The following is a 19,096-nucleotide window of genomic DNA, read 5'->3' on the forward strand; positions in this document are numbered from 1 at the left end:
GTAGTGAACATAGTAGTAAAAATCCTATTCTGTTGAGCAACAGATTTCAGCTGTTGACTTACATAGATAAGGAAATATTGGAAAGAAGGAAAGCAAAAGGAATAGAGAAGGATATGGATTACAGATTTAGAGGTTGTATTTATAGTTGATTCCTTAACATGACATGTGGATAGAATGGTCTGTGGGGTAAGTAGGAAGAAAAGTGTAAGATTATACTATTCTGGGGGACAGGTGAAAGACACAACTGACAGAGCAAGAGATCTAATGCAGGCGACTGGTAACAATACAGTCTTTATATATGTAAAAACGGCTGGTTTGGATTTAGAAAATTTTTTATGTCGAGGAGAGAACATCATTTCGACCTTCTTTGGTCATCATCAGGTCACCTCAACCCAAACCAGCCGTTTTTACATATATATTTCTCTACTAGCTGGTTTTCTCGTCATCACTCAGAATGCAGTCTTTGTTGTGCATGTAGGGGATAATGACATAAGGAAGAGTAAATTAGAGGAGCTGATTAATAAGCACAAGGTGTTGATTAAAGGATTTTAAAGATAAGAGTCATAACTTAATTATATCAAGAATACTCCCAAAAATAAATTATGGAGATGAAATTTTGAGTATGTCACTGGGACTAAATGTTAAACTGAAATTATTGTGTAAATTTGAGCAGGTTAGCTGGTTGGATCAGTTCAGTAGGAGAAGGGACCTTTTTGGAATGGATGGTTTACATTTAAGTAGAAAAGAATTTGACATGTTTGCAAATTAACTATAGGACTATTAACACAGATGTAAGAGAGGTTTTAAACTAGAAGAGATATTGGTGAGGGCAAAAATAAACTAAATTAAACAAAATTGAAATGTAGAAGAAAGTTTAACATAGGAAACCAGTATAAACGTAGTTATAGAAGTAGCCTTAATTGCTAGTATTGTAATGCTAGAAATATAAGAAATAAAATAGATGAATTTGAGGCACTGGTAGGAGTAGAAGATTTTGATATAATAATTGTAACATGGTTAAATATAGATGATTTTGATGACTGACATTTCTTTGAAATACATGGTTATAGATTATTAAATCGGGACAAAGTAGTAAAGAGAGGAGAAGGAGTGGCTCTGTATGTAAAGTGTGAGTTACATCCCGTTAAAGTTAAGGGTATTAAAGATAAAAGCAAGAAGATTGAATCCAGTAGGGTTTCTGTTTGTGAATATTAAGGGAATAAGCTTTAAATAAGTATTTGTTACAGACCACCAGATGAAACTAATGAAATTAGTGAGAAACTTTACAATAAGATTAAGATACAATCTGTTAATGAAGTCATAATTATGGGTAATTTTAATTTCAGACATTTATTGCAAAATACTAGAGTCAAACCATGAGGGAGAAAGGTGTTTGGAAAGTGTTAGTGATGGATTCCTTCACCTATTGGTTGAGGGGCTTACTAGAAATAATGCTATTTTAGATTCATTGCTAACTTCTGATGTAGAAATAGTTGAGAGAGTGGAAATTGGGGAATACCTAGGTACAAGTGATTATTGCTGTATTAAGTTTGATGTTTTGCTGCATATGGAAATCGGGAATAGTGATATTTTGATTCCAAATTTTAAAAAAACAAACAGATTTTGAAGGGCTTATAAAAGAGTTATCGGTTATGAATTGGGCAACTGAGTTATTTGGAGACATGGAGCAAGTGTGGAAAATTTTTCAATATTTTAAACAAATACACTCCGTACAGAAAGAAAAGGGTAGCTGCAAGTAAAAAACTGGGTTGGCTCACACAGAGTATGAGAGAGGAAATTAAAGAAAAGCATTGCAGCTTGAAAAAATTTAAATTGACTGGTATTACAGAAGATTATAAAAGATCAAGAAAATGGGTCAAACAGGAAATTAGAACATCCAATAGGATGCATGAAAAAATTTGGCTGATAACATAAAAATTAATGGTAAGGATTGTTTTAAGTACATTAAAAGTGAACAAAATATTAGGTTGGGGATTGGACTCTTGAGGGATAATAAAGGATGTTTATTCAATTCTGATTTTTCTTCAGTTTTTACTAATGAAGATTTAAACAGTATTCCTCATCTAGAGCAACTGATATATGAAAACAAACTTGAACAAAACAACTGCATAAATTCTGAGCTTGTTAAAATAAAATTGGTAAGTTTAAAGAATAATAAGGCTCCTAGGCCAGATAATATTTCTCCAAGGGTTTTAAAGGAGGTCAAGGATTGTATATACCAGGCATTTGCCACAATGTTTTGTAAGTCCTTGAATATTGAACAAGTACCAACATGACGGAATTAGTTAATGTTTCTCATGTCTTCAAGAGAGGTAATAGAAGTTGTCCCTGTAATTTCAGGTCTATTAGTCTTACATCAGTTGTGGGAAAAGGTTTGGAAAGTCTAATAAAAGATACTTTACCACGTCATTTAATGGATTTTAGAATTTTATTGGATAGTCAGCATGGTTTCACTGAGGGAAAGTCTTTCCTTACACATTTTTTGACATGCTTTGAAAATATTACTGCTTGTGTAGATGAGGGTATGATGTGGCTTTGGTATATTTGGAATTTCAAAAGTTTTTGACCAGATGCTATGTAAAAGGCTTTTAAAGAAACTTATCCCTATAGATGTGGATAACTTATTTGGTGAATAAGTTACCTAATTGGATAGAAAATTGGCTTGATGGAAGAAAACAGGGTTTTTGTAAACAGAGTTTGCTCAAACTTGAATAATGTTGCAAGTGGAACATCTCACTGCTCAGGCTTAGGTCATTCTTTTTGATTTACATTAATGACACAGATGAAGAAATGGCCAATAAATTACTTAAATTTGCTGATGATATCAAGTTCTTGGGTGTTACTAGCTGTGAAGAAGATGCTGCTGCTTCACAAAAGGATTTAGATCTTTAAGTAAGTTGGAAAAATAAATGGCAGATAGGTTTTGATTATAATAAATGCAAGATATGCATGTGAGTTATTACAGTTTGAATTATAAGTATAATTTGGATGGGAATAACTTTAACATTATTATAAAGGAAAGGATTCTCAGTATAATAGCCAATCAGTCTACAAAGCCATTCAAGCATTGTGCTGTTGTTAATAGTAGGGCAAATAGGATTTTAGGTTTAATTTACAGAAATATTGAATACACGTCTGAAGAGGTTATAATTTCATTACATGTATATAACTGATTACATTTGAAATATTGTATTCAGTTTTGGGCTCCATACCTTAGGAAAGACATTGAATTGTTGGAAAGAGTTCAGAGGATGGTTACTAAAATGGTAGCTGGGATGGAGGGTTTGTCATATGAGGAGAGATTATTATCTTTAAAATTGTTTTCTGTTTAAAAAAGAAGAGTTAGAGGGGATTTGATTGAAGTGTTTAAGATTCTAATGGCAAGATTTATAGAACTAGGGGACACTGATATAAGATTTAGGTGAGGTTTAAGCTGTCTTCAGCTGAAACAATTGTATTTTTAAAATAGGTTGGTTGGCTTATGGAATGACTTGCTTTCAGATGTTGTGGAGGAAGTACACTTGAGTGAGCTTAAAGGAAAGCCTGTTAGGGTAGATATATAAAGGATAAGGGCTGGCTTTAAAAAGTTTTTAATAGTTTGAGTTTGGCTTATAGGATGGGACAACCATGATGGGTGAACAGGTCCTTTGTTGTCCCTAAACATTATGTTAACTTATTCGTGTGATTTAATATATACATGTGTATATATTTAAGGATATGTTATTGATTCTGTCTTTCAAAGAATTTTGTTGTAGACATTCAGATGTAATCCGAACTACAGTTAAAATGACCTTAAATGTCAGACATTAATCTCAGTTTAAACTGACTTCTTGAGTTTATTATTTTTATATCAAGAAACTTTATTTGGATTTGTTCATTTGCCTGGAAGTTCCATCATTCAGTACTGATACCCTTAAATTGGATTGTCTTGCAGGTTTGTGAATCTCACACATATTCAGAGAGCTGAAGACCTATTATATTTTTCAGCACACCATGGTAAAAAATATAAAATTAATTTAAGACCTAATAGGTGTGTGTTATATTGAACATATTATGCATATTATGATGGCATAATGTTTTGGTGCAAAGTTGTGTCTCTTCTAAGTGAGGATCCTAAAGATTAGTTGATTATTGAAAACATTCTGCCCATATATCTAATGTGCTGACATGTTAAAATTTTTTCTAGGATTTACTGTTTGAACCTACTTCTGTTAGAGACAAAACATTTACTTTAAAATAAACATTTTGTCTCTATTTCTGATGTGTTGGTATGTTTGTCCAAGATGTATTGTGGCTTTTAGATGTGTCTCTTACTGTTCTATTTTAGGTCTCATTGTGATATAGAAATTAAAGATATCATTATGATCTGTTAATTTTGAATTCAGAAACAATTCTGTAAAGACATACTTGAAAATTGTTTTTTGTTGGTGTTATTTTCTTCAGATTTTGAGAAAGTTTACAAGTGCAATACCTAATTTTCCTTGACAGACTATTTTTGTATGTACATTGAACTTTGGTATATGTCTGCATCCTTTCATGCTAATTGCATAGAAAGATTTTCAAATAAGTGTGTAATTTTTTTATTCTTTACTTGAAATGTGGGAGTGAAGTCATGGTGTTTTGCTTGTAACTTAACAGAGCTCACAAAAGTATATAATTTAAGATCCCCTTGTAGATCAATAACATGCATACAGGTTTAATTTGATATGTGCAGACTTGTAATATGTAGTTCACATAATATTCTTGATTTCTTAAGTTTATGTTATGGTCCTTTTTAACAGTTTTAAGAAGAGTATAGTTTTGTGTTTATATATTTATCACAAAACACAAAATAATTATATCCACAGTGCTTCCACTTTTGGTCTTATAATTTATCTTCCTATGTCATACAATTATTAAAATTATATTATTTTTATAAATTATTATTATTATTATTTTTGCACAAACAGGTACAAATACAACATAGAGTATGGGAAAGTTCTGGAAAACACCATGGCACATGACGATGCAGGTAAGCTTATTTATAAAAACATTTGTGTTGTGGCATTTTGAAGTGCTGTATGTGAGATTTTTAATTTATTTGCATAAACAGTTAGATTCAACTCTCATGAAAGTGTAGTTTTGTACCTTACTTTGCACCAACTTCTCTTTGTTGCACTTCAGTATATTAACATGGGCCAGAGTAAATGGTTGGAAATACTGTTAATGAATTTTTAACAGGTATTTTACACATAGCATTAGTAAAGTACATATTAAATGTCACAATTTAATGTTTCATTGTATTTAGTGTACATTGGAGCATATGCTTATATTTTCAAACACTTTTTTTCTTGTGTACCACATCTTAATTATTTCAATACTGGCTTGGTCCCAGACTGATCTTGTAACCATTTTGTGCTTATTATAATTTTCATGTTATAACTTTTAAGGTAGTAAGTGTATGTTCATAAAATTTGGGAGCTTATCAGTAAACATTATGATGCTCCCATATGCAAAATATCAGATTTTTTTAAACATTCAATTTTAAGGTTTCTTAAGCAGTGTTTTTCTCTTGCCTTTTTTCTGTCATGCAAAGTATTTTTTATTTTAATATTAAAAATACTTTTATGCATCATAAAATTTTCAAGTTTTCACATTCAAAAATTGTATATTATTGGTTATTTGTACTAATGAATCTCTGTATGGGTACAGTAGATATGATCAATATCAAAATAACCACAAAAAAAGAGAGAGAAAATATATGTGTATAAATTATCCCTTTCTTGTTCTAGAGTGACAAAATATTATAACACAAAAACACAAATGTTTAGTCTAAATAACATAAATCTGTTATTTTATTGTAATGACCTTTCAGCTGTGCCTGGCTAACAATATAGTGGTTCCAATGATGCAGTACACCTTCCGTTATGTTACCATATTTAAGAATATAAAACTGACCTTTAGTCTTTACAAAATGATCTGTCTTAACTGTGTTTAAGTGGACTAGTACTTTGCAAAATCAGGTCCGGCATGGCCAGGTGGTTAAGGCACTTGACTTGTAATCTGAGTGTTGCAGGTACGAATCCCTGTCATACCTTTCAATCGTGGGGGCATTATGATGTGAGGGAAAATCCCACTATTTGTTTGTAAAAGAGTAGCCCAAGAGTTGGTGGTGGGTGGTGATGACTAGCTGCCTTCCCTCTAGTCTTGCACTGCAAAATTAGGGAAGGCTAGCACAGATAGCCCTCGTGTAGGTTTGCTTGAAATTCAAACAAACAAACTTGGAAAAATACAGTCACATTTCAATTGTTATATATTATTTATGTGTATACATTATTACTCTTTGCAAATAAGTTCTTAAATTTTTTGTTAAAGCATAGAACAGGGAGTAGAGAAGTAAAGCAAATAATTATCGCTTCTAGTTACAACCTTTATGCTCATTTACTACTTGTTGTAGGTTGCTAAGCCTTGTAAATTTTTGCATATGGAGGCTGTGAAATTAAATAAATTTTTTTTAGTTTTTTATGTACATTTGAAATAACCAAAAAAATCCTAAATTACTGTATTGATACCACAGAATTCTACTGTAATTTATCAGACTTAACAATTAGGTTGTATTTTGGTATAAAAAAAAGATGAAATTTTGAGCAGATGTAAGACTTAAACTGCTTAAAGAATTGTGTTGAAAGAATGAAGTGATGTCATAATGCATGAAAATGGCTGAGAAAGCCAGTTGAGGGACATTCTGAGTTTTTAATTTGTTATTCACATGTCATGGGCAGAAGTAAGTGTATATAAGGAAGCATTTCCAAAATTAGAAAGAGGTGAATGGAGCCACTGTGTTTGATTTAGTATATAATCAATATCTCAGAAAATAGAAGAGATAGGGGTTCTTATTTTATATTCTAACCTGTTAATATTGGTAATTTGAGTTCCTAATTGGTACAAAACTACAGAATTTGTATTTTGACATCACAATCATAATTTGAACTAGTGCTGCATTCAACATGCCATGTGACAAGCAAAAATCAATGTTTGTGTTTTTTAATATTTACTTTTAAATTAAGAAATTAACTGATATCTAACACTAAAATTAGAATTATAACTTAGTCTTATACCAAACTTATTGAATAAATTCATAAAATAGTAGTTCAATAAAATTTTGAAAGCAACTCAACAAATGCAATGAACTGACCTTTGGACCCATGTGTGGTAAAGAGTAATAGTTTGATCCCAGATGGTAAATTTTCACAAAAAAGTGCTGGTACAAACAACAAATTATTTTGCTTTTGTACATAATTTCCAAAGAAAAAAAAACGTTTAGAAGATTTTAAAGAAACAAATATATGTCAAACAGTCAAGTAAATTTGAAAATTCTTTTTTGTAAATTCTGAGATATCTCCCCCTTCCTTTTTCTGTCAAATGACAAAAATATATGTGCTAATATCAGTAGTGGGTTCTCAACACAAAATGCCACATTTGGGTATATTTATAATTATTTATCAATCATAAAAATCATAGTGCCAGATAAAACTACTTGATTGGTCACTTATTACCAACAAACAGCTAATGTTTTTAGGTCATTTAATGTTTCATTTAAAGAATATGTAATTATTCTTTGAATTCTATGAGTTGTGATATGTCTGCTTTCTGGTAGTATGATAGTAGGGATCTGGGTTGGATGATAGCATATCAGATTTATTTCTATAATATAATTAAATTATCATTGTATGATTGAATTATATTTTGTACCTTGCTCAATATTTTTGTTGTTGTTGTTTTTAATTAGCTAAGATTTACTATTCAGCATACTAAATGGTAAATTTAGTTTAACTCTCTTGCTGTGGGCCTTCAATAGACTTTGTGTGGAAGTTCTCCAATTTAAATTACATAATCTTTTAAACATCCTTAATAAATGTTACACTTTTTTATTTCGACAAATTCTACATTTTATATTATTTTCTCTATCCTAGTTCTGTACAAGGTTGGTTGATTTGATGGCCTTGTGACCACCATAAAAGTAAAACTTAAATTATCCTTTTTTCTTTCCAAAATGACTGTAAATCGTAATATGAAACCCTGATTGTTTACCCTAAATAGTTTAAAACTTGTAACTGTATATATTTGTTCATATTTAGTTTTATTGTTTTACTGCCTTTGGAACTACCTCTAACTAAGAATTCCACCACACAAATTGTAAATCATTTGGCAAATGTATAGTTTATGCTACCATTATGAATTATGTAATAGGTGGATTTTTCTTTTTATCATCTTATTTAGTCTAATGTATTTAATCAAATAATACAATAATAATAAAACACGAGAAAAACAAGAAATATTTTTTGTTGTTGGTGCAATTTAAGGCTACTTTTTATATTAATGGTAGTATTATCCTAAATAAATTTATTTGAGTAAATAATATGCACAAAACAAACAATGTCCTATAAGTAGTATAATTTTTATGGCTTTCTAACTATACAACGAGAGCATTTAGAAATTTAAGTTTGTGTATATGACTTCTACAATAAAAATATTTAACTGGAGGTCAAATTGACAGTTTTGTTTACAAAAAACAATCTTATATAATATGTTAAAACTTGGGTATCTGTTGATTATAATTAACAAAAAGTGATGACATGACTGTAGCAAGAGGGTTAATTTGTAATTCTGCTGTTTAAATATAAAATAAATACATCATCTTGATAGAATAATGCATGCCACTCTATGCTGCAATAATGGCAATATGTATACATTTTAAAAACTATTTTGAAGGGAAGAAATATAGTTAGTTGTCAGTAAACAAACCGTTCTTAAGACAACTAGTAAAATAAATGTTAAGTATAGATTTTATTTAACACAGGTATTTAATTTCTTATGTATTTTCAGTTACAGATATTTGTTGGAATAATGATATTTTGGTGACAGCATCGTCAGACTCCTCAGCTAAAGTAAGTTGTTTTTCTCAAATTTTTTAAGATAAAGCTTTACCTTACTTTCCGTTTACCTTCATGCCATGGGTATGGCCAATTCAACTGAATTCATAACTTCAAAGTGACCATCAAAGTTTTCAGACTATAACTTTTAATATATTTTGTCCGTATCTTCACAAAATCTTACAAGTTTTCAGTAAATATTAAGCCTTTTGTACACAAAATATCAGGTTTGTTAATTAAGTATTTTTACTAAAAAATTGTCTTTGAATTTATGGAGTCAAAATGTTGACTGTTTTTAGTGCAAAGTTTGTTTTCATGTTAAGATTAAACATAGTTTCTTCACCTTAAAATTGTCAAATTTAATTTGTGTAATCTTTAAAACCTCTAACTGAATATCAAACATCTTCTTTACAATAAACTTTGTAATTTATCTATTATTTTCTCATTTGGTCAATTTGATCAATCTTGCAAACACCATAAAGAAATATGAAGTACATCTAAATTATCCTTTTTTCTTTCTAGAATAACCGCAGTTGCAATACAAAGCTACATTTGATTATCCTAAATTATTTGAAACCCATAACAAACCCATGTACTTTATTGTTTTATTTTCCTCAAGTTACTGTATTGAATTACATAATGCACGAGTGTTTGTGTGCATACCTTTTAGAGAACGTTTTTTTCATTATACTACCTAATCTAACCTTGTATAAAACAATAAGTTTCTAATTTTTACATTTTAGTTAGTTTTAGAATAGCAATTAAAGAATATATATGACAAACAAAAAATATGATACTTGCCAATTTACTGTTATTTTTTGCTGTCAATGAAAATTAAACACATTTTATATAATGGCACTATTACACTAAACAATTTTTATTTCATTAAGTGATGCATCTAATTACATAGAATTATAACGTGCTGAAAGCAGACAAAGTCCTTTAACTATTTTAATTTATCTGGCTTTCTAACTATGTAATAATAACATTTAAAAAGTCAGCTAACTTGGTGTGATACTGCTGGAGAAATTGTTAAACTTTGGGTAATATAGAAACTATTTGTTGAGAAAACAACTTAATACAACATGTCATTTGGTAGATTAAAACTCAGGCTTTCTGTTGGTTGTAAGTAATACAGTATAAAATGTCACAGAGAACAATTGGAAATTGTGTGAGAGGATGTGACAGGTTGTAGGTGGCAAATTGGCCTGATTTTTCTAGCTTATGACATTGTAAATAAATAAGACTGAAAGCTATAAAAATTATACTTTGCCTTTGTAATATATATTATTTTATAAATTAGTTTGCCTTAAATACCATAGTTCTTAGAGGGTTGATAAATAAATTAGAGAAGAGAGAATACCTAAAGAATATATGTATATCACAATTCTCATAATAGGAGAGATTGAGGAGTTTTTAAATATTTCCTTATACGATTATAAACCCAGAACTTATATTAAAATTAGATCTGTTGATTATACTTTCATGCCTTGTTTGTTCATATACAATTTTGAATGTCACTCTCCAAAAGAGAGTGTACTTTGACCTACCTGTGGCAAGAGGGTTGGAAAAAGTTTATTAGAAACTTCTATACTTGCAATAATCCTGAAAGGAAAAAGACAATGTTTAACTGGAAATCAATATATGTTTTAACCTCATAGTATTTACAGTCTGTACTTACAGGATCATATATTACCCAACTGACAATGTAATCTACAGTGCAATATACTTCATATTTTCAGATTAATATAGTACCAAAATCATGTATAACAATGGATGGCAAACCAAGCTGTTAGCAAAAATGCCTATTTCTTAAAAACTCAGAAACATTTTATGCAATTCGATACACCCAGAATTACTTTCTCTCTCTCTTTTTGTGTGTGTGTGTGTGTAGTATTTACACATTAGTTGTTTATCCAGTGAGTAAAATAAAATATATTTTAGCTAAAGGTTAAAATAAGTTAGAGCAATTAACTTTGATATTTGTCATGAAAAATAGTTTTTTACATTTTAAATCTGACTATTAAATAATATTTCCACACTTATTCTCCCTTTACTGTTTCTGTTTTAAAACATTACTTGGTTATTATTAGGTATGTACTGATACAACATTTTTGTCAGTAACAGATACTAGTATTATAAAAAAACTATCAGTTGCTATGTGTAACTTGGAACTCGCTTCCAGATAAAGAGAAGCCAGGACAGATGTATGAATTCTCGTATCATCCTCCAAATAACAACAGTCAATGCTAATTTCAACCATAGTGTTCAAATAATAAAACTAGGTTTTAGATTAGGCCAAACTTTAAGCATAAAATATTTATTGTTGTGTAAGCTTAACTTAAATGTACTTAATATTGTCTTACAGATCAAGCAGCAAATTTCTAAAAAAATCATGCATGCTGTAATTTTGTAAAGCTTTAATTAACAAAAACATAAGCTACAGCAAAACAACATGAACAAGTCAATTATACAATAGCTTTACACTGTTAGCATAGTCAAAAGAATCTTGTTGGGCAAGATCTATATTATATTTTCATTTGGAGAGAAAAAATCATAATTTAGGAAACCATGCCTTCTATGCTAGAAAAGAAGCTATTGTACATCTTGAAGAAAATAGATACATATCACATTTTCAAGAAATATTTTCTATTTGTCTTTGTACACAAAAGTAAATGTTGTTTCAGCAGATGTTTTCCATACATCCCCTGAACTTGCAAATCATGAGGACAGGATGAAGAGTTATCAGCTCAGTATTGGACAGTATTTTCTGAATACTGGCTGTCATTAGTTTACTGACTTAATGGTCAATACCAGCATATTACTATATCCCTTTTTATTACTTATCTGCTTTGTATGACTGAAGACTGTGTGTTAAAGCAGAATAATGTATGCTTACATTAGAATGTTCATTACATCTGAAGTTTACATCATTCATAAAGATAAACAAGGGGCATATAACTTTCAAAACCTCATCCTGTTCCTGTGAGGCATGTAGCATAACTTTAACATGCCTCAAACCAACTTTTAAAGTATGTGGTGATTCTAATGACTTTTGAGCTGCTTGCCCTATCATTACAAGAAAAATGTGTTTTTGTAAGCTTTGGCTTATAGTATTTCAGAAATATTATTTTATGGTGTCATTTCTTACTGTAAGAAAAGGTTTTGTAGCTGAAATGTAGACTTAACTTTTCATGTTAGTACAGTTTGTAATTAATGTGCAAATTAATGCTGTTTTCCTGTCTTAAATCTGTATTTAGTTACCATAAAGTAACAAACATATTGATGAAAGAGTCCTTATGTCTATGTTAAACAACAGGTACACTGCCACAGTTTCAAAAGTTATACCTTAAGCTTGTGAATTATAGGAAAATTAGAAACAGTTAAAGATTCAAACATTTAACAGTCACCTGCTGCAGTAATACTGTGTACACTTTTTAGACTGTTATTTTTCATGTTCATAAGAGTGTTTACAGCAGTTTTGAAGCCATAGGTGTTAGATTGTTAACTACCCAGCTATTAAAACACATTGTAACTAATAAAGTGAAAGATTAACCAAGGCCAAGTAATTTTGTTTATGAGACAAGAGCTAACTTAGCAAAAATAGAAATGTGTATTTTGAATATTATCCAAGTATCCTGCATTTGAAGTCATGTCACATAATGCAGAAATTAAAATAACATTAATTAATTTTGTAAAATGAAAGTTTTGAAAATTGAAGTTTTATCTTGTCAAGTTTGCAACCCTTTGTGGTATGGGTTAGAATAAGGCTAGAAGGTCTATTCTGATAATGTAATATGATTTCATTAATTACACTTTAATTCCTCCACACTAGATGCTGTAATATTTTGTTCTTGCAATGATGATATGTGTTAACTTTTTAAAAGTTACTCTGTAACCAAATGTTTTCACGATTTATGTTGTGTTTTTTGTGTTAATGAAGTTGGTTTATATTTTCATTGAGTTTTAAATCTTTATTTAGTTTGTTTGTTCATCTAGTTTTAATGTAACCAAAGTCAAACACAGTAACATCAATTAATTTGTAATATAAAATGTTTAATCATTACAGCTTTACCTTATGATGTTTGAAACTCAATATGGAAGAGATAAGACGAAAATCCTGGTTGTAATGAGATAATATTGGCTTTGTTGTATAGATTATCTCAAATGAGAGGTGTGGCCTAACGAATTGCTTGTTACTACACTAGTGTGACTTTTGGATATATGCTTCTGATACCACTCATTTCACAGAAGGCTTTATGAGAAACAGAGTGCACATGAAAACAGTAGTGAAATAGAGAAATTGCTGGAATTTCTGTGAGTGCAAATATGATATTCCATTATTCTCATCTGATGCTACCCTCTATATGTGAACGTTTTTTGGGACATGCCTTCTGCTCCCCTTCCCTACTGGAGTCGAATGATTCAAACTTGTTTCTCATGGAAATCATCATGCATCACTTCTCCACCAATAGGAGCATGACATGTGACTCCCTCTATATACCTGTACTAAAATATCACTTTTCATCTGGCATTGCTTGTGTTCAGACGTAATCCTTTGTTGGTTACACATTCATCTTTAGTATATTTGCAAAATGGTTTTCATTTAAATTACTTTCAAGTTTATTAAGACTGTTTCTTCACTTTATTTGAATCCCAGTTTATTACAGTTTCCTTGTTATTAATAATTTTAATATTTGGTTGTTTAATTATCAATTTGGAAGTTGTGTTGCCATTTCAGGGATCATGCCAGTGACTAAAGCTATGTCACAGGCCTCAGGAGCAGACAACCTGGGGGGAGATTTATTAGCATTAATTTGCAAGGAGACTGAACATTACATGGGTCAATCTCTATCTCAAGACCTTACTTCACTTCCTCCTGAACTTGCTGAAGTTGTTAAGGCTGGTAAAGTCTTGGATTGCCTGTTTTCACCTCATGATTATGCCATTCCTTTTCAAGCCCCTCTTGAAAAGTTAGTTATACCTACTACAGTCTTTTTGGATTTTATTTCTCATATATATGATGTTTTTTCTCTTTACCCTATTTTCTCTGAACTGCATCCTCCCATACTACATGACCAATCTTCACATATCTGATTTACCCCCTCTCCAGATATATGGGTACATACTGCCCAGTTTCTCTTACAGTTAAGTGACAGGATTAGCATTCCCCCCCCTCATGAGCTCTTAATCAGTTGGCTCTCACATATCATCATGCAGACTGTCCTTTTCTATACCAACAACTGTTAGGTTCTCTTTTACCTGTTTGATAGCCATCCACATTTCTCTTGTAAGTCTTACCCAAAACCAGTTTTCCTGCCATGTCTTACCCTCATAACTCTTCTGTGGTATCTCTGTACCACCCATCTCCTCTATGAGGTTCTCCAACGAAATCCTGAAGGATTTTCTTCTTTTCTTCATGTTAGTTCATTTGTTGTCTTCAGCTCTGGCTTTGCTTATGTGGTTTCTCTGTTACCTCCTCATTCATGATGCAACCTTAACTTGTGTCCATTTACTAGTATCTTATTTTTTGGATTTACATCTGACCTCATTTTCTGCAGCATTACTCCCTGAGTCCTTGGAATCACAAATTGCATCAGTACAACATTAGTCTACCTTTTCCAATCTTGTTGCCTATTTTTCTCACTCATAGCCCACTATGGTACCTGTTATAGTTTCTCATTCTTCCCCTTCCCTCATTTTGCCTTTTCTTCAACAACATACATCACATTGCCAACAGTATCAATAGCTACTTGGTGGGTTCTGGTCCAGTGGGAGCTGAACTTGCTGTTTTTCTTCAACAGTAGCATTCTTTCATCAAGGATCATTGGGTTCTTTAAGTTTTATTGGACAGATTTGTAATCCTGTTTCTTTTCCCACCTCTTATGTTACCTATACCTATTTCCTTTTGTATGCCTTGGGATCAAACAATCAGCCAGTGTCTCTTGGAGGTGGAGCAGGACCTACTATCTCAAGAAGCAATCAAACCAGTTCTACATACTTCCTCAGATTTTTATTCCAATCTTTTTGTTGTTCACAAGAAAATCAGAGATTGGAGGCAGGTCATCGATTTATTCAACTGACCTACATTTCTCACCCAGCAGTTGGTGTTTTTCTGGGCTTATGGATGACGAAACTGGACTTCACCAGTGCTTATCTACGTATTCCTATCTTGACACATTCTTGTTTGTGTTCTCTGTTTTCCATCACAGGGTGGCTTACCAGTTTCACACCCTACCTTTTATGCTTGCTGATGCCTCTTATGTTTTCTTTCAGGTGTTCAGAGCTTTGCTCACCATCTTCATGCTCTGGAGTTGCAATTCCACCATTATGTGAATAACTGGCTTCTTTTATCTCAGTCTGAGCTGGAGTCATATTACCAGATTTGTCAGTTTTTTCACATGGTTGTTCAGGTGAGCTGTTTAATCAAATTGGAGAAGTCCTTTCTCTATCTTACCAAATATCTTGTTTATTTAGGTATCCTTTTTGACACACATCTCAGTCAGGCCCAACTTTCTTCTCTACAACTTTGTTCCATGAAATTGTTAGTTTTCCATGCCCTTTCATCTCCCTTACTTTCTGCTTGTGAGGTTCTATCACTTTGGAGATTTTGCTTTCATTGGCATTACTGGTCCTCCTCATTTGTGCATATATTTATATATATGCAATCCTTTCAGTGGGCTCTTCACAAATAATGGAACCTTGCTCAGGATCCCTTGGCAGCTCCTATTATTCATCCCCATACACTGTTGGATGATCTGCTTTGGTGGTTGAACAAGGCCCATACATTGACAGACATATTCTGTTTCCTTCACCTTGACTAAATTTACATCAGTTTATGGATGCATCCCTTCATGGCTGGGTTGCATGGGTTGTTGGTTTTTTGATGAACAGTCTTTGCAGTCAATGTCCTTGTGTTTCTCTATTGGACTTTGAATTACTTGCTTCGTCTATGATGGTAGCGCATATCAATCACAAAGGGGCACCCAGTTAAGATCTCTGTTTTCATATATTGGAACTCCTGTATTGGGGCCACATTAATCTTATTTTTGTCACATTAACTGTGGTTTTCACACTTAAACCAACTACAACTTTTTCTTTGGTACCCCTTCTTTGTCATCCTCACCCACCAGTTCTATATCTACCTCTCATGTCCTTCATTGTCTCGGCTGGCTTTTATGTGGTCCTTGGCAAGGAGATCAGGTGTCTTCCATCAAGTAACTTTCCTTTTGACTTGTTCTATATATTCTTCTTTGACAGATGTGTATCAGTACAAATGGAAGGTATTTTACAGTCGGTTTGAACAATTTGAACCTATTTGCTCATGCTCCATGTTTAACCCTCCCATTAAAACATATTTCCTTCTCCTCTTTACCTGTGGACATTGAATGTCTGATTTGTTGGCCATTGAATTTTCATGTACACTTTACCACCACATCTATCTTCTACTTTATCCACATTGTTTCTTCTTCCCAAAGTCCTTGGCAGTTAGGAAGGGAGACTCCTCTTTTTGCCTTTTTCCCTTCTATTTCTCATATCTATTCTCTTCTTGATCTGGACAGACTTCTATGTCTAGTCTTTACCTACTGTTGCTATATTGCCTGCACAGGTCCTTCCATTTTACCCATTCCCAACTCTTTATCACTTGGCAGTCTTCTCCCATTTGTGATCTATCCCCTTCTACCCTTACCAGATGAGTTCAATGTTTGATTCATTTGGTTTCAGTTCAGGATGTTTTCTCATCAGATTCGACACCTCGCCTGTTACCTCACATCTCGTGTTCGTCAGCCATTGGAGCAAATCCTACAGTTAGGCATGTGGATTACACCTAATACATTCATTTCCCATTATTTACACCATATCATGATTTCTTCTTTGTCAGGTTTTTCTTTTCACCTGTGGCTGTTCAAGCATCAGTGCAACTTTGACTGGGTAAATCTATATTTATACATTCTTTTTATTTCACACAATTTTGCTTCATTTGTTCTTTTTAGAGATACTGCTCTGTGGCAAGTGGTGCCTCACCAGGTGTTCTTCAATCAGAAATTTGCATTGTAAAGCCATGATGACTCATGCTTTAACTTCCATTGCTTCATAAACTTTCCTATCCTAGATCATACCATCCATGGACAGAATCGGTAAAGTGGAAGGGGATAGTTGTTCATCCCTGTAATGCCTTACACTAAATAAATCAAGATGGTCTGCTTTTAAAATAAGGTCTTGAGGTTACTCATTGCACTACTTCAGGTTATCATTGGTTAAAGATAATCTAAGCATTAACTGTGAGTATGAGGGTTTTCATTTTGAGCCCTGTTACCCCCTCTCCTTTCAAAAAAAAAAGTTCCCTGCTTTAATGGTATGAATGCATTATGCAAATGATGATCAACTCCCACTATTTTATTAGAGTGTCCTGAAAGTTTGCAGTTAGCAATTGTTTAGCCATGTTTTCTCTATTCTATCAAAATTAGAAACAAGTAATGTAGACAGCTCCTGTACAAGTTTGAGAGAAAACACCTGAAATAAAAGAGAGAAAGAAAAACAGTTATCTTGATTGTCCCCAGTGTTTTTCTGTAGAATACATGCTTTATGTGTATATTGTAGTTTTTTTATAGTTTAGAAAGATTCATACTTTTATCAGTAAATTTTTAACCTATTCTACTCATGAGGAAAATAATTCAAAAGGTATTCAATAATCATCTAAAAACAAGAATAATAATATTCAATTCATAAATAATAGCTTATTAGGCAAATTTTGTTTTTTAGGAAGCACAGGTTGACAACATAAACAATAGTCTTGGAAATAGCTAACAAAGTAAAGAACAACAAATGGGGAAACTTATCACAAAAAGAAAGTACTCATGAAAAAATGACAAATAATAAAATAGGTTAGATTAATTTGTAACAGAAGGAATACACAGATTAATGTAACACTGTCAGAAAAGAAATGCAATATAAAACTGGTAAATAATTTGGAAAGATGAGCAATAGAAAGAAACAACTAATGAACTTACAGGTAATAATTGGAAAGTACTGTATGAAAATGAAAGTTGAAGTTGAAATGGATACAAGAAGTTAATGATCCATGAAAATCAAAAAGACACTTAACCTTGACAGAATTCTGTTGTGTTTTTTTAAATATGATGAGGAAGCTGTTAAAGGAATATTTTGCAACAATATTTAAAAGCTGCATTTAGACTGGAACCCCCTTGGTGGTCTCAGCAGATAGCCCGATGTGGCTTTGCTATAAGAAAAATACAAAAACCTGCACAGTCTCAAACAATACCATAAACATGGAAGGTGGAAAACACCTGTTATTTTCACAAAAGGACACAGAAAGTACATGCAGAAGTTTTTATCAATTTGTTTTATTGTTTCACATATGTGAACGTTAATCCTCAAAACAGGCTGGAATCAGAAAATTACACCTGTTACAAGCTACTAATTAAAAAACAGAAAAGATGAATGAAATCACATACATTTATGTGTGATGTTTGGAGATTATAATAAAAACTTTTAATTCTCTTAAGAAAAGGGTGAAACTGAATACAGTATTATATCAAGTTATACAATGCTCATCTGTACAAATTATGATGAAATATATAGTATTTATATATCAGAATGTCCTCCAGTGGCATAGTGGTATGTCTTTAGACTTACACCACTAGAAACCTTTTTTTAATACCAATTGTGAGCAAAGCACATACAGCCCATTCTGCACTTAATTCCAAACAAACAAATATATGCCAAAGAAGAATCGGGCAGAAGTATACATTACAAATATTAATAGACTATAAAAATTATAGGTTTTCTGAGTAATGATGATTTTATGGGGTAGGTTGAGAAGCTACCTGGAGAAGATGAGTGAATCATTCTAAAGCAAATTCAGGATTTTTTTTCAAACTGTTTCATAAAAATTAATAGCTTAAAATATATATATTATAAAATATAGATAGTTAGCTAAATTTTATGCTATATTAATTGATATAACTTAAACATAAAGTTGTTTAATACCATTTTGAAGGTAAAGCACTAAAACATTGTATGTTATGTGCAGTAAAGGGTACCTGCAGTGAGAGGGTTGATGATTATTGCAAGAAAAAAATAACTGTAGGTGGAAGATTAAGTTTATTAGTATATATGTCTTGGTAAGGAAGTTATTTTAA

At 31.8% G+C, this 19,096-nt stretch overlaps 1 protein-coding gene across 6 annotated transcripts in view; it reads left to right on the forward strand.

Annotated features, from left to right (window-relative positions):
* Positions 1-19,096, forward strand: part of LOC143239572 (protein FAN-like) — a 192,302-nt gene that overhangs the window by 142,707 nt on the left and 30,499 nt on the right. For all 6 annotated transcript variants that reach the window (XR_013021244.1, XR_013021243.1, XM_076480767.1 and 3 more), the window contains 2 exons: positions 4,971-5,032; positions 8,887-8,948. Coding sequence is in view for 4 of the 6 variants with exons in the window: in XM_076480767.1 (XP_076336882.1) it covers positions 4,971-5,032; positions 8,887-8,948 (124 nt within the window). In the remaining 2 variants the exon portion in view is untranslated. The remainder of the gene's footprint in view (positions 1-4,970; positions 5,033-8,886; positions 8,949-19,096) is intronic.

This window comes from Tachypleus tridentatus, chromosome 13 (assembly GCF_004210375.1).
Source record: "Tachypleus tridentatus isolate NWPU-2018 chromosome 13, ASM421037v1, whole genome shotgun sequence".
Classification (NCBI taxonomy): Eukaryota; Metazoa; Arthropoda; class Merostomata; order Xiphosura; family Limulidae; genus Tachypleus; species Tachypleus tridentatus.